This window comes from Diorhabda carinulata, chromosome 2 (assembly GCF_026250575.1).
Source record: "Diorhabda carinulata isolate Delta chromosome 2, icDioCari1.1, whole genome shotgun sequence".
Taxonomy (NCBI): domain Eukaryota; kingdom Metazoa; phylum Arthropoda; class Insecta; order Coleoptera; family Chrysomelidae; genus Diorhabda; species Diorhabda carinulata.
The window spans coordinates 31728734-31746338 of NC_079461.1; the positions used below are offsets into that span (position 1 = coordinate 31728734).

General features: G+C 31.5%; 1 protein-coding gene and 1 long non-coding RNA gene across 4 annotated transcripts in view; one reads left to right on the plus strand and one right to left on the minus strand.

Moving 5' to 3' along the window:
• Positions 1–233: 233 nt before the first annotated feature.
• Positions 234–3176, plus strand: LOC130903721 (uncharacterized). The gene is made up of 3 exons (XR_009060768.1): positions 234–363; positions 1473–1590; positions 2815–3176. It is a non-coding gene; the product is annotated as an uncharacterized LOC130903721 (long non-coding RNA).
• A 2279-nt stretch (positions 3177–5455) lies between these two features.
• The window catches only part of LOC130903719 (glutamate receptor ionotropic, kainate 2), a 113354-nt gene continuing 101204 nt past the window's right edge, over positions 5456–17605 (minus strand). For 2 of the 3 annotated variants that reach the window (XM_057815957.1, XM_057815958.1), the window contains exons 15-18: positions 15400–15631; positions 13109–13224; positions 12376–12531; positions 5456–6145 (exon numbers count right to left, since the gene is read on the minus strand). In XM_057815957.1, coding sequence (XP_057671940.1) covers positions 5969–6145; positions 12376–12531; positions 13109–13224; positions 15400–15631 — 681 coding nt within the window. In that variant the 3' untranslated portion in view covers positions 5456–5968. Of the gene's footprint in view, positions 6146–12278; positions 12532–13108; positions 13225–15399; positions 15632–17605 lie in introns of those variants that run through there. The other variant, XM_057815959.1, reaches the window with a different exon arrangement.

Below are 17605 nucleotides of genomic sequence, written 5' to 3' on the forward strand. Positions count from 1 at the left end.
AAAACTTTTAGTTAACTAAATTGTTTCTATCTAAGCAAAAAGGCTTAAATTTTGAACAATTTTTTCATTAGTATCGATTACTGTCATCGATGCGAACCATTAATTTTTATACATTTTTTTTATAAATAAATTTGATATTGTTTCAGACGATTCTTGTTTAACGTATTTATCTTCTCAAAACAAAGTTTACTCATATGAATAGTTTACAAAGCATTTAAATTTAGAAGTGATAAAAATTAATCGATTCTGTCATGTGTCAAATATTGAGATTAAATATTTTCAGTAATGGCAATACTGCAAACAACTATCAATGAATTCTTTCACTTTTAAGTTGTGAACTGAAGAGGAAGTTCATAATCACGGGTTAGTCGTAAATTTTATGTATTTATCATTACTCAATTTTATAATTTGTGCAATAGAGATTGTATTGATAATATTAGAAATTAATGTATTACATTCAATTCAGTAACTGTTTTAAGGTTATGCGGAAACAATCTTGAACTTGTAGACAGTAGTTATATTTAGTCAATTTTATGTAATAGAAAAAATATATCCATGCACCAAGCAGTTTATTGCATTGAATAATAAATTTTATTTAATTTATCCCTTATGAATAACTTAAAGTATCTCTAGACAGAAAGAAAATAGGTTAGTTTTGAAATTTAAATAATAAAAAAATGGTATGAAAATAGAAGGACACGCATTATTTAATCAGGTGCTTTTGGAATTTCGAGGTTTAAATTTTTTTTTATTTGCTACTTTTCATTCACTGCAACAATTTCAAAAAACAGTTTTGCTTACTCGAAGTTATAACAGAAATAAATAGAAATGACAGAACATTTTTATATACTTTTATATATTTATTTGGATTTGATAGATAATGACGATGGTAATTATCTACAGACACTAAGTTATTTCCTCTAGAATTCTCTCCTTATGTCATTTATTTAATTTCTTCTTTGCTGTCTGTTGATTTTCTTAATCTTAGTTTTTCTCTGATTTTTTTCTTATTGTGGCTTTTCATTTTTTGATTTTTAACCTTTCTCCATCAGTTTTAAGAGTAAGGAGTGCTTCTGTCTACTTTTGTTCATACATTTACCATTATTTTATAAGGAGCACTAGAAATGTTTAGGAAATATAACTAGGAAATTTACAAATTTTCTACTTTTGTGATTTATCTAATTTCTTTTTTGTTCTTGGCAAATTTTATTTATCCTGGTTTTTCTCGCGACACTTTTCTTCTTACTCTAACTCCTCATATTTTGCTTGTTATCCTTCTTCCATCATTTTCAAGAGTATTGAACGCTTCTGGCTACTTTTGTTGATAAATTTTCCAAATTATTTTATAAGAAGACTAAAAATGTTTAGGAAAGATTACTAAATGTATAGAGGGGAGAAGTCATTTTGAAAAGGTATTTTAGTTTTTATAAACTTGGTTATTGTAAAGTAATTAAAAACATATTTAATTTTAGGTACAGGAGTGCGTGATACTAAAAACAACATTTTGAAAGTATTTTCAAAACAAGTATGTTGAATTTACCAACAAGAATATTCCACAGTCAAATAAACTTATTTAGATTATTGACAAAGGTAATTTTTTAATTATTAATTCTTTTTAAGTGTACATGTTGACCTTTTTTTATTATATTTATAATTATCAAAATTTCAAATTCAATATGTTTGGTAATAAAATAAACTTATTCTTATTAATTAATTGTACTTATTACGCAGCATTATTAAATAAATTAATAGTGATAGCTACTATTTACAAAAATAATATATTAAATCAAATTGTATAAACAATGACAAACAAATAAATTAAATGACTTTTAGAAAATATCATTTATGCATATACTTTCTGCTTATTGATATATCTGGTGAAAAGACAAGTTTACATTATTCTTATCGTTTATTGCTCTAATTTTATTGACCCATAAGACACATGGGTGTAAGTTTATATTTATTGAAGGGGTCATGAGTATATCATGTGAATGAAGAGGAAGTCCAAGTGATAATGATTTTGTAGTAATATACTGACAATTTATTTTGTCTATAAACATAGAATAACCTTGGCATTGGGACTAAAATTGTTTGGTAATGTTTTGTTTCTGAATTGTTTGGATTTTCTCAATACTGTAAAATATTGAGGTGTGAAACAAAGCAGTAATAGACATGGGTATGAAAATAAACACGAACAAGATAAAACCAATGGTGATTAGGGAAGAAGAAACCAAGATAAATATAAGAATCTATATAAAAACACAGAAACAAGTTAAACACTACCAATACATAGGAACAATAAGCCTGTGGCTTATACGACAATATTTACATACTAGGCTAATGTTACATAAATAATTATTTTATAATTTTATCACGTAAAACACTACTAAATATTTACAATTTAGTTCAGTACTGTATGAAATGGAAACTTAACAAAGATATTTAGTAGTCGTGGATAAAATATTGTATTCTACTCGCATATAATGAGTTATTATTCGCTAGGTGATAATAAACTTCACTCGTGTATAATATACTATTTTTGATTAATGCCTAGTGATTAACATCGTGGTTAAAATATTTTTATGTCACAAGTGCATTTTGGGTTAGAGTACAAAGAGCTGAATGTCTCTGTTTGCCATTTAATTTGACCCACGATATCAAAGCGATAACAGATAATATCAGCTCAATTTGAAATAAAACATCATTTTAAAAAGGAAGTCTATGATTGTTTAAAAAATTATGTGAAGTGTGTGGATGTTTGAGCTGAAATTTTTATTGTTATTTCCAATATCTGATGTACAATGTTTGTTTTAGCACACTCCCGGTAACCGTGGTGATGACAGAATATTCACACCTACAGTATTCTTTGCATTAGGATTAGGATTTGGATTACATGCTTACAGCGTGTCACTGATGTTTAGAAAAGACCGTCATAATGTCACTTCTGATTAGAACTCTTATCAATTTTATACAATTGTATTTTTTTTATTTGAAGAAAAGCATAGTGTCCTAGCATGTATTATGTTTTAAATTTAAGATTTACTACTCTAAATTAGGAGTAAGAGTAATGTACAAATTTTTAGTAAACATAAATTGAAAGTAATATCATTTATAGGCTTAATTTTGCTGTTTTTTTTCTTTATGTGTGCAATAGAAATAAAATGTGTCCTATTAAACTTTGTTTTTTCTTATATTCCATAAAATTGGGGTGTTACATTCTCAAATACTTATTGACACAAACCAGAGAATTCTAATTGCGTTCAAACTACATGGGGTGAGTCCAAGATCTAGTGTTGGAATATTAGACATGTAACCATTAGCCAAATAGTTTAATGTATGGGTCTTGAATTTAATTTTGGCACATAATATTGACAATGAAGTACCAATAATACTGATCTTCAAAATTGCAGTTTCACAGGAGACAAAAAACTTTTGAATTTTATATTCTTTAGAAGGTCTCTTAAAAAAAGTTCACATTTAAAAAGACAATTTCAATAAGAATTATCTGGTTAATAGAAAAAATGTTTGTTACATATTAAAATTCATTACTAGGGAATTTGATTCTTAAAAGTAAGATCGCCCAAATATAAACCGTTGTCCTCACGACATTCATTTAATCTAGCGGCTCTGCAGGTATTATCCGGGAAGGCTGGGAAGTCACTTTAGATTCGAACATAACCTCAAAGTAAAAAGTGTTTAGTGGTATTAAATCGAGATTGTGTGGAGGCCAACTTATGTCACCTCTCCTGGGCTCAATTTGCCTTGGCAAAGATCTATTAGACCCATGTGAAGTTGCCCGTTCTACTAGAACCATGTTCTTTGATTATCACAATTAAAATTTTGCAGTACAGAATCTGAATTCATTGTGTGTTCTTTTCCATCTTCAAAAATGACTTGTCCTTCATAGGGCTAAAACAGTTTAGCTGAATTGCAAAGCACTGTATTTAATTCCAAAGGATGGGAATGAAATAATTCTAGTTTAAAATTAATCATATTTTTATTAATAAATATCATTCACATTGTTATTAACACGAAGTACTTAAAACAACATTAATAAACTATATAAAACAAATTATATAACAATGTTTTTTACATTAGCAATAAATTAGGAATCCTTATTTAGGATGTTATAAAATTTTTGTTATTGGTATAAACTCATATATAGTGTGACTATAAAGTAACACAAAAGTTCTTCAATGACATCAAATTTTATATTATTCACTATTATTCAAAGTAATTCTAATCTGAACTTCATGAATTTCCCAACCGATTAAAAAATTGTTGAATGTTTTCAACTAAATTACAAAAGTAAGAAAATTTTTCTATTGAATTCATGATGTTTCTAACAATCTGCTTAAAGTTGAAACAATTTTATGCCAGTCTGTTTTGATGGCAGTTTTGGTCATTGTACTAAATTTTCAATTCTACAATACTGTAAGAAATTAATGTTGCTTTCAAACAGATTATAAAAATACTTTTTAGTTTCTTGATGTTCCCAAAAACCAAGCAGAAAATGGTATTAAACTGTCTATTTAAAAAGATCTATCTATCATTGAGTAATCTTGTTTTTTAATACTCAATACTTCTAATCTAACCACAAATTTCAGGTCACTATAGCGATATATTTTGAAAACACTCAGAAATTTTCAGAAAAAATGCATCACCGGCAACCATATAAGTTATTACATTTTTTTGGATAAATTATTTTATTTTTCAACCTAGTCTCCTAAATGTTTTTATACATTTTGTTAAACATTTCTCCAATTCTTTTATCCCTTCCAAATAATTAGATTTGTCAAAGTCGACAAAATGATATTTATTCATAATTCAGATTTGGGAAATGATCACTTGGTGCTACATGAAAATAGGATGTATGTGCCAGTAATTTTGTAGCCTAAACTAGAATTTTTTCGTAGAAACTGTCTTGCGTCCGTTTTTATGAAAGTCATATTCTCTATTTGATGGTTTTACCTTCCTGTAAAAAGTCATAGTGAATATTCTTTGTTGACAAACTCACCTTTGTGCAGATTCATCTCGAGAAACACTGTTTTGACTGCAGTTTTCTCTTTATTTTATTGTGATGTATCTACGAATACAAAACAGCGCAAAAACTTCATATTGCGGTAGAACAACTGACAAACAATTGAACATACGGCTGCGTTTGTGAACGATTCTTGCTAGTTTCTTATGTCCATACTATCTTGTACTTTAATCTTCGATCGATCGAAACGCATAGTGAATTGGTTCGGATGTTCAGAACATTTAGCATCTTCTGTGTTTTGTTCTGTCACAACGAAATTCAGTAAACCACTTTTGCACCATTGAAATTTATTGCTTTAACAGTGTTTATCAAGTTTAGTTTTGGTTCAAGTAGCAGTTTTGTCCATTAAAAATAATGGTTATTTAATGAGCATGTGAAATTATTTTTCACATTTTTTCTTTAGATGCTTCTCAAACAAACTAAACGAAGTTCGAATTTTGACAGATGTCAAATGTCTATTGATAGGAGCAGTGGTGACTTAATACATTTAGGGTGCATTTAATGCGTCCCGAATGTTAATTATGACGTTATGAGTGACATTCTAGCTGTGACTGCAACGGTCGTAGTCGCTATGTGGAAAGCCAAAAAGAGTATTTCGGGCACCGTGAACGCTTAGTGGAATACTCCCTTAATGGATGCTCAATGGTTAGGGATATTTCTTTATGTTTTTTATCAATTATTTTATTATTTCGTTAAGGTTTTGGTTACAGTTTATATTCATTTCTCTATGATACAAAAGTAGCAAGTTTGTGAGAAAATTTCTGAGAAAACCACAATAATCATTCATATCAAAATTTAAACAATACACAGATTAAAAACCATATTAACTTTTGAGAATCTATTTTGGAATCTGTATATATTCTTAATTTTAATTAATTTATCAAAGACACTTCGAAAAATGTATTTACATGTACTTGGGAAACGAGTTTAATTTATTATATCTTTACTGATAAATCCGTATGATGTGTAAGATCCTGAAGGGTGATACAATCCATCGTCCATAATTGGTGGACTGCATGATCTTTTCTTTTTGACAGATTTTGTACTATTTTGACAACAAACTGCTCGTCGAAATTCTACTGCCATGTCTTTACACAACGAGGACTGAAATGATAAAAAAATAGTATATAAATTTCATTTTACAAGGTAATAAAAGCAAATTTTCATGACGAATATTGTCCATTAGTAAATTTAAGGGAAAAACCAACACCAAGACAAAATATTGATTGAAGATTTCTTGTATTTATACGATAATTGAGAATGTGCGATTATGAAACAATTAAAAATTAACAGGCATTTATCTTTAAATCACCCCATACCTTAAATTTGCTCGGCTTAACAAAAATATTACACTCCTATCTAATACTACAAAAATATCAGCAAATTTTCTTAGAATTTAAGAAGAGATGGACGCTTGACATGTAGCAAGACAAATGACATGCAATTTCTTGCAAAATATTGCACGTTGTTTATTACTACGCAAGGTTCTTGCCAATTAATCTTAGCTGTGACTTACTCTTCACTATTCAGCTACAAAAAAATTAGAAATCATCAAGGTTAGATTAGTTAGGTTAGACTGACATTTGGTTAATCCAAAAATAAATAGATGTCTTCTTAGATTTGTAATTTGTATGCAACAAAAACGGCACCAAACGGATAAAGTTTGGCCCATCAGCTTTATCTGCGCTTCCTCAGTATCAGATATTCTGCGTTTCATTTTATGTTATTTTGCTCCATATGAAACGACCTTAATAAAGGTTTAGCAAGATGCTGCGGTTAAAAAGCACGCCTTTGAATTAGAAGAAGGTGGTAGATAACTTTGAGATTTTTTGAATGATTCGGAAAAATGACATTTGTAATTTTTAAAAAATCGACGTTTCAAAAGCTTATTTTTAATAAGTTAACGGAGCAATTTAATTCCATAATAATTTAAATTTAGCGTAAGGTCATTACTACTGGCTAGTAACAGAGATCTAGATATGAAAAATAAAATTTTGAGAGAAATTTATTACAACAAAATGATACGAGAAAACATTTTGTATACGTACACCGCAATATCCGATTTTCAATGCAAAATGATGTTGATACTTCAAATAAGATATTTACTTTTCTCAGTTTACCGATTTGAGCGTGTTATCTTGATCTATTTTGTTGTAGGTATTTCACGTAATTATTTCTGAACCGAAAATTTGATACTGATCGGTAATTTTATAATTGAGGCCATATATTACATTTAGAGTGAAATTTCCTTTAAATCCTTGTTGTATTGCTACTGAAACGTCAGTTCCACGAGTGCACAAAGTGACTTTTTTTGAACTACCGATGAAAGCCCGTTCTGACTACCATCAATATATAATGGGCGAAGTAGCTGCGACTCAGTTGATAATAATATGAAGTAGAGCGATTACTCGTGACAACTAGAGGGCGCCGTTGGTAAAAAAAGCGTTACAATCGATGTGGAACGTTTCCTATCTATATGTATATACTACAAGAATTAGCAACACCATAATAAATAAAAAAAATACTTACTTCCTATTTTATCCATATTAAGAATGCGCAAACAATATTAAAAGGAATCTTAGATAGTACCTACTTAAGTCTATGTATCATTGTGTACAAAAATTCAATATTATTAACAATTACCCTATAGATTTTTTATTCTATGCCATTAGAGTTATGTAGACCATGTGTAACATCATAATTTATAACTAAAGAACGTTATCCAATCCAATTTTGATCATTTTTATAGTACGAGAGATTAATTTTAACATACGTAGACTATTAAGCCGGGTTGTCACTTCGCGAAACGAGTCTCGTCTTCGTACTCATCCCGAAACTTGTTTCGCCAGTATGTTTCGAAGTGAGCCAACGCCAGTCGATTTTCGATCGCGCATTAAAGTGTTTCGCCTTCCGTATTGTTCACAGTGTGTACGTGGACTGATCAGCCTGCACTCGGTGTCTCGTACAAACTGACGGCTCATGCTATTTTCGCCTGGAATCCGAAACGTTTCGTCCAGTCGATCGAAGACATTTTCGCGAAACAGTTTCGCGCAGTGACAACCCGACTTTAAGACTAATATGCAAGGGTGTACAAATGGAAAGGTACAAAACGACGTTGTATTTTCTTCTTCGCGTTCCGTGACCGCTATCGATCGTTGATGTTGGTTTTCATATTTGACTATCATCGCTTCATTCATTACTTCGCCGAATAGCTGAGTTTTATATTAACCAAACCATTGACGTTGATTTTTTAACCATGCAGATCAAGATTTCTCCTGGTACATTTTGTTGTTTAGTTTTAATCATATATTTAGTCTTTTTTATATTAAGCTTTAATCCGTAATAATGAAATGATATAACAAGACGGTCTATGAGGTTTTCTAGTTCGGGGTGGCTACTAAAATAATATAAACAGCGTTGCGTATATTGTTGACAAGTTTTCCATTAACCAAGATACCTTCATCAACCTCATGTTTTACTCTATCGAACGTTTTTCAAAAATGGAAAGCTTATATATAAATGTCGTGGTTCATAACCCCACATGTTTGAACCATCTGTCGGAATAATTGAAGTTTCCTCTAATGTGTCTCTCAGTTCGTCGTCCGAGCTGAACCGGTTCCCTTTAAAATGTTTTTTAGAAGCCCAAACAGATGGTGATGGTCACAGGGTGATATTCCGGAGTTGTTGAGACTTTTTGTACTTTTTCATTTGAGCACCCGTCAGAATTCGATTAATAAATTAAATTAAATTGTCCCTTACGCCTCCGTAATTAAAAAGACAACGAAAAAACCCGCACAGCAAAAATATTATCCCGCCAAAAAGATGTTGCACAAGGACTTAGCTGGAAATTTTTATGATTGTGACAATACGACTGATTTTATTTCTGATATTGTCAGTAAATTCGTTATTAAAACATTTATATTGAGTCAGTACAAATGCTAAGAGGCCTCTATATACCTATTTACTATATATACAATTTATTTATAAAAATGTTTATATTTATGTTAATTTTTATTTTGTTTACACAGAGTTAAATTAATCGACCACATAATTGTCTTCAAAGCCCCATGTTTTGTGTATTTAAGAAAACAAAACATATGTACAAGGGCCGTTATTTTATCAACCTCCGATTGCTCCGTGCAGACGCTAAGCACGCTATTGTTGACATTCAGGTGTCAGTCGGCGTTGTGCTACAGGCACGTAATCATGTCCACAATTATAGATGCTCGCCAAGAGTGAATTGCGAAGTGTGATTCGTTTTCCACAGGCTGAAGGCCGTAGTGCTGTGGAAATGCATCCAAGAGAGGCCAAAGACTCAAATCTGTCGTTTCAGATGACCTGGTTCAACGAGTTGACAAAATGATTAAAGAAAACCGCAGATTCATCATTACTGCTTTGTCTACGGAATTTTCAGAACTTTCAAGGTCTGCTCATTGCCGGAAACATTCTTTGAAGAGGATATTGAAAAGGTTGTTCACAGAAATGACCAATTTCTCAATCTCTTTCAATCGGAGGTTAAAAAAAGAAACGGCTTTCGTATCTATAGTCCGGAAGCTCTAGTTACATTTTTCAAGTGATGCTTCAGATTACTACGTCATGAATTATCAATTGGCACAATCAATTAATATATGGTTGTTTACAGATCTACTTGGGTACACTCAGTACTCAGTATATAAGAAGTAGCCAAAATTAGCTCCAGGAAAGTGTTTGATTCAATTATTTTTTGTTGGCTGAGTTGATGAATAATTAAGAAAAAAAATGGCAGACACTTCTGAAGGAAATCATTTATCTCAAAGTTATAATTTATAAGATTTGAAAACAATATTTTGCATGTGTGTTAATTATACGCGAGAGGTAGTTTTGGACGAAGCAGCATACATTTTTCTACACAACCCCTTACATCTCTTGGTAAAAATTATTATTATCGTGTCAGAATTAAAAAATAAACAAATTCACACATTTATTGGAATGGCTACTGACATCAGAAACACTGGATCATGTGCTCCATATAATGATCTTCTCCACACTTGATGTCTTCTTTGGTATCATAGCTCTGGATTTATCGCCTCCCGATCTCAATCTATTTCGAGACTTTCATCATTCTCATCGTGTCCTGGTGATATCATCTGTCACGGTCAATGGGACCGCAATAATGACTTATTGAATCAAATATTTTTTTGGGGCCAATTTATATTTGAATTAACGATTTATGTGCATACCCAGATAGTGATATTGAATCTCTGATGCTATTCATGACGCAGTAAATCATCTTTGAGGATCGAAGATTAAATTCATATAGTTTGTAGATGATTTGAATTCATAGGTTGAAATGAATGAATTATATAGATTTCATATGTAACTCTGCCTATTTTAAAAAGTTATAACATCAAGTTTCTCTATGAATGAGTTTCAGCCATTCGTTATGGGCTTATGGTATGAATTTTTTCAATATCTAAACATATTCACCTTTATTTACACAATTTTTGGTAATTTTATTCTTATTAGAGTATATCTACCGATTTGAGCCTATACTTTTCAGGTGAGATGAAACATTGTTATTTAGACAGAATTTGAGATATAATTCAACACAGATATATTGAGCAATAGAGCACTAATCAAATTTTTTTGAGGTTAATAAGATATTTAGGTTTCCCTAACGTCAATATCTTGTTAAATGTGATTCGGTAAATTTTAAGAAATCTACTCGTATTATTTTTTGAAATCATGTTAATTTGAAGCAGAAAAACTGCTTGCTCTTCTTCTATGTGGAGCAGAAGTCAAAAAATAGCAAGAATCAATGCACCTGGACAGAAAAACAAACGATAACATAAATATAGGGCAAACTGTCCCACAGTTAACCAAGGCGCAAAGTGAATCATTTGATATTTGTTCTTCTTCTTTTGTCTTTACCATTAAGTTTGTTCTGAGATGGTGTTGGGAGCAGAATAACTTTCATCCAGTTATTTTTTGAAATAAATAAATGGATTTGTATCATTCAAGACGATCGTTATAGTTTTGATTGATACAAATCCATTGAATTGTTTCGAGAAATAACTAGACGCAATATTTGATTTCAAAATTTGAAATATGCAACCAAAAGCAGAAAGGAAACTGTCGTTTCCATGTACGTTTAGTACTGCTAACTAATCAAGAGATGGCGCTGAAACGGGAACTCGAGTTGTTTATCTAAAGGGTGTGGTTGTTGTGTGTGTATTGTGGCTGTTACTATTCAGATTGTCCCGAGATGTTGTGGGTAGCAGAACAACTTTCGTCTAGTTATGTCTCGAAACAATTCAATGTATTCGTAGCTGTATCATTCAAGACGATCACGATCATTTTGAATGATACGATTCCACTGAATTGTTTCGAGAAATACCTAGACGCAATATTTGAATTTAAAGTTTGAAATTTGCCGCCAAAAGCAGAAAGGAAATTGTCGTTTCCATGTACGTTTAGTACTGCTAACTAATCAAGAGATGGCGCTGAAACGGGAACTCGAGTTGTTTATCTAAAGGGTGTGGTTGTTGTGTGTATATTGTGGCTGTTACTATTCAGATTGTCCTGAGATGTTGTGGGGAGCGGTACTTTGTTTCCGCGCTTTCCAAGTAAATTATTCGACACATTTTACTGTAATTTTTCTAGTGGATATTTAATTTTGGGAGCTTCTATGTGGTAGGTAGTTAGATGATTACTAATTGATTACGAGGTTCGATGTGCGTACACGTACGAAATGACCAAGAATAATATGTATTAGAATAGCTATTTCTTGGTCGGAGAACAAAATTTCTGCAACTTTCACTGAGGTCACCTAAGCGTTGTAGTTGTTTAAAGGTCGGTTTACGGTGCAAATGCGAACTGGTCCAGGGTATCTACAGTGTAGTATACAGTCAATCACCTGACATTTTTTTTTGAAATTATCGTAGTATATGTTTTTCAAGTTTTTGGAAGTAAATTAGGCGTTAAGTTAATCTCAATAAACCAAACCATTTTCAGAAGTTTTTATTTCAAAAATGTGGCAGATATGGTTGTTGACTGCAGGAAAGAACAACAACCATATATGTAACATAAATAGATCTGAGAGTGGTTTTTGACGTTGAATTTAAAGAAGAAATAGAGAACTGCTTAGAAGAAAAACAAATCAATTTTTAATACCCAACCAGAGATGTGACACATTTACTTAATTCTATATAAAAAATAGCTCAATATATTTGTACTAATTTTTAAATTAATAAAAATATCCGAAACCCAATAGCCATATATTTATAAACAAAAAAAACTCAATAACAATTTTTTCTCATCTTTTATAGCTACGTGTCGTGTAGAATGCTGCTCACCCGTTCCTCGACTGCTACTTTCCGAGATTTCCATACAAATTCGCACACGGCGATGACGCAAGCTACTCCCATTCCACCCATCAGTACAACAAAAACTCCACCTACGTTCGCTAGTCCCAGTTCGTTAGCTGTACTACTAGTTTTCGTTGTTTCGTCCTGGAAGTTAAAGGGAAATATAAATTCCAACGATATCAATAAATTTATAATTACACATTCATATTCTCAACTCCTTTTGTCATTTTAATGGTGCTTACACGTCAACAAAACAGAGAAATTATTTTTTAGACGACGCCATCTGAAAATTGTTCGTTCTGTATTCATTTACATAGCGAAAGTTGCGTTTTGAGTGTTCCATGTAGTGAAAGTGACAGTTTCGTACTGCTGGACGCCTACTCCAGAGTAGGCAACTTTAATTTCATTAAATGTGACTTCAATGTTGACAGTTGACAGTTTCACTTCGATGATTTTGTATGATAAAATAAATTACATTACATTACATTTTATGTTTTACTGCAGAATATTTGATATAGTGGGTAGATGCAGCAAGAAAGGGGGACCTTTGGGTCACAGTGTATACGAGACCCCAAATCTATGCACATACAAAAAGGTAGATGAACGACCTTTGAGTACGTTATCACTCAGTCCCATATTCCATTTGTGTTGTGTGTGTTTGTAGTAAAGGATTGATGATCAATGTATTTAGAAAGTATCATACTAGTAAATTGATACTTACTCGGCATCTACCACCTCCTCTTTTTTCCTTCCACCATCTTGTTTTTAATATGTGTAGTTTTCCTTCTTCTTGTAGTTTGAGGATGGCACCACTGATGGGAGTTCTGAACGGCGAATCTATGAAAAACATTTTTTTATTAAATTTTGAAAAAAGAACAAGTGAAAGTAAAGGTTTAAGTCATATACTGATAATCCAAAAAAATTGAAGAGAGGACAGTTAAAAATGGGACTATCATTTTGACATTTCAATATAATTTTGGCGTTTTTAAAAATGTAGAGTATTCCAGGACTTAATGCCAAAAATTTGGGAGTGAGTAGATGACTTGAAAATAATGCTGTGACATAAAAAATTCATACCATCTCTCGTTTCTGAATTATAGGCTTTTAAAGTAGCGAAATCGGAATTTATATTTGAGTACATTTTATAAATTTTGCAACAAAAAGTTTGTTTAACTCGGTAAAATTTATATTTTCGGTCAAGAAAACCGTTCGCAGTAAAGAGAAATTGATCACTGATTGGAATTATTTATTGAAAATACCTACAGGGTATTACCATCTACCATATTGAAACTTAAATATGATGTGAAAATTATTGATGACAGGTTTTGAAAATTTAACATCAAACTGACATTAACAAATTAAGTCGATTGCAACTTTCAATTGAATATCACATAGTTATTAGTCTCTTTCAAATTTTTCCTTATGCCAGTAAAATGATCTTCGATAGTATGTAGTACAGATATTTATTTATTTATTCATTAGTCCTCCAAGAAATGTTTGAATGTGTTTTAATACCTCCTGTAAGTATTTTCTTCGAAAAATGGATACTTGTTGAGTTATTAATTTTTTTTGTAAAAAATTTGACCGTTGCTGACCCTTATAAACTATTTTTTTACAAGGATACCCTTAAAGATATGAAAATGGTTTCTGTTCGGTTGCTTTTAACAAGGTCACACGTATTTGAATCTTTGTTCAAAAATTTTATATTTTATACAGGGTGTGTATAAAAACTGTTCAAAGTTTAACTTCTTGAATATCAAATTTTTTCCTTTTTTTCACTAGAACCTCCCGGTTTTTGCTATTTTAATGCATTCAGGGGTAAAAAATAAGGCAAATTCATGTATACTTTGCTATACCTAAACCTTACCGTTATCCAGATATTAATTGTTTTCTGTAAGTTTTTAGAGATGCATATGTGGTCTAAATTTTATTTTGATTCGTTGATACAAGCACTAAGAAATAAAAAAGTATTTTTTTTATCAAAAAAACAAATCAAATTGTATTTACTAATCCTATTCCAACTTTTAGTCGATTTGGAGATATTTGAGGTTTTAATTTTTTATGTATACTTTCAGTAGGCTTTGAAATAATTGACAATTATTTAACTGTCATCAGTCAATTGTTAATACTTTCGTTAAAATGGCTTGTTTTCAATTTAATAACGAAGATTATGTAAATTTGCTTTTAATACATGTTAAATGTGACAAATTATTTACAAGATCATGTACTTTATTTGCTACAAGATATCCAGATACACCACGACCAAACTTTTAAAAGGATCCTCAATTTGAAGCTATACGGTTCATTTGTAGCAAAACTCAATCAAATTAAACCAGTTATTGATCTGCATTTGTATCTCTAAACATTTACAGCAAACATTTAATATCTAGATAAAGATAAGATTTAGGTATACGGAAGTATACTTGAATTTGTCTTATTTTTTACCTCTGAATGCATTAAAATAGAAAAAACCGGGTCCTTCTATTTAAAAAATTAGGAAATTTGATATTTATGAAGTTAAACTTTGAACACTTTTTATTCACACCCTGTATAAAATGAAAAATTTTTCAAAATAGATTCAAATACGACTGACCTTGCTAAAAGCAACCGAATAGAAACCTTATTCATATCTTTAAGGGTATTTTCGTAAAAAAATAATTTATAAAGGTCTGCAACGGTCAAATTTTTTACAAAAAAATTAATAACTCAAAAAGTATGCTTTTTTCGAAAAAAGTTTTTGGACAAAAATATGAAAAAAATTTTATTCAGTTTTTAAAAATGTACAGTGGAACCGGCCATATTTGAATATCTTTTAGTTGAAAAGATCGTATCCAAAAACTCAAACGTAAAAATTTTCATGATTTTACTAAAAGCGTTTCGCCATATATAGATAGTTTTAACTCGTCGAGGGACACCCTGAATAATAGATGATAACCAACTTGGAATAAACTGAGTGGGATAAATAGAAAAAGTGAAATAATATATTTAAAAATTAGAAAAAGAGAAACTCACTGGGTGGTGTAGCTATACCGTATCCCTTAGAATCGAGCAACCCACCGACTTGTGTCAATTCGCAATTTCTTTCGATGACGTATTCAATAGAAGTTGATTCCATAAGGAAAGCGTAACTACCTCTGCTTTTAATCACTTGTTCCACCCCTTCTTGATTGCTCGATGTAAATACGGGCGGACGTTGAGATTCCATAAACGCCCACATACGTTGATACGTTGAGAAATTGGAATCCTGAAAAGAATTCAAATTTGCTGTTATCTTATCAATCGAAGTATTATTCGACAAAAAGATAATGTTTTAAACCAATCGAAAATACTTTTTATAGTATATATAAAAAGTATCTGTTTGTTGATGATTTTTAAGATCAACACGTTTCTTTTAGTCGACGTTTTTTGCTGAACAATGTGATAAACGTTTTTTAAAAGAATCCATCCGCTTTCTTTAGAGTTTTCACTTTGCTGTCTAAAAGGAAAAGCTCCTGTTATACTCGTTGAGTACTTTTTGCTGTTTCTCTCGAAAGAAAAAGACGAAAACGTCTATACAATACCACTAGGAGTTACATTGTAATTTTCGTTTGTTTTCTTGCGTCTTTTGTAGTTTACTAAGATTATTTCCGTTTGAATTTTCGTCTTATCTTTCTCTCGGTTTTTCCACTAAGCGGAAGGAGAATAGTTGAATTATCGAGTCTTGAAAATATACACAGTGACTTCACAAAAAAAGTTTCCGTTCTTTGTTCTTAAGTTTATTTTCTATTGATTCTGCACCGAAAAGACAAGAAATTATCTTTTTTTGCATTCACATGGTGCCGTTTCATGAAACTCGAATGATGAATAACAATCAGGTGCTTTGAATGAGAACGGTCCCAGAAGTACTTGTCCTGACTTTGAGATGGCGGTAGTTGCTTGAAAAATACTACTGTATCAGAAAGTATACAATCTATTCAGTATATGTTTCAAGTTTGAGGACGCCACGTTGTTTGACGACCATCAATAGTGAACGTTTTCAGTGAATTTGTAAACATGGAAAAAATTGGTCATCGTTATGTGTTACAATACTTTTATTTGAATGGCATTAGCCCGACCAATATTGAAGCTGAACTAGATTCTACTTTGGGCGAGACTGCTCCTTCGTTATCAACAGTAAAATATTTGAAAGCAGAGTTTAAGCGAGGCCATACGACTTGCGAAGACCAGCATCGCAGTAGTCGACCAAATGAGGTGATGACTCCAGAAATGTTGAAGAAAATCCACAAAGCGTTACTGGACGATCGTCGGCTGAAAATGCTTGAGATAGCGGACATAGTAGGCATTTCAAAAGGTGTGGTACATCGTATATTACTGAAAATGTGGACATGAGAAAGCTGTGCGCAAGTTGGGTGCCGCGTTTGCTCACAATGGAACAAAAATAGAGGAGTCTTGAAATAAAGCTGCATTTGGCTAAGAATAAAGAGTTGTTTCATGAAGACAACGCACCAGCTCCAACATCCGTTATTGCAACGGCCAAAATTAATATATTAAAATTTCAATTGCCACCTCATGCACTCTATTCTCCAGATTAAGTCCCCTCGGATGATTATCTGTTCCCAGACATGAAAAATAGCTCGTTGGTCAAAGTTTATCCGTCAATATCGGCAGGTAATGGCTACTTTGAGGAGATTCACGATTCTTATCATAAAAAGAGTATCGAACCTATTGAACATCGCTGGAAAAAGTGCTGGGACTGTCCTCGTACAAGCTTAAAAAAAACTGCAATTGTCGCGAAAGTGTGAATATGATGCTGTTGCATTTAGTTATACGCTTATGAAGATGGTAAAAACATGAAAGAAAATATCAACATCGGCAGATCTTGCCATCGTTGTGGTTCTTGTTGTTGGTAGGTTCGAAATATACAAGATATAATATCGATTGGAAAATACTTCACTGGGAACACTGTAGAGAATTCAATAAAATAGGTTGTTACATTTACAGCCATGCTTCATTAAATATGATCTAAGCAATTGATAGGAGGAAGCTTCTCTAGTTTCACTTGTAAGTCGTTGTGTCATACCTTATCAAAGGCTTGGGATATGTCTATGAAGTCTGTAGTTTCTACCGATTTGGTTAACTAATCTATGAACTTTTTTAATTGTTTCCAGTTCATTTTGAATACCAAATGGTTGCGGTTATTTTCCTATCTGCTATTAGTATGTTTAGTCTCTTAGTATAA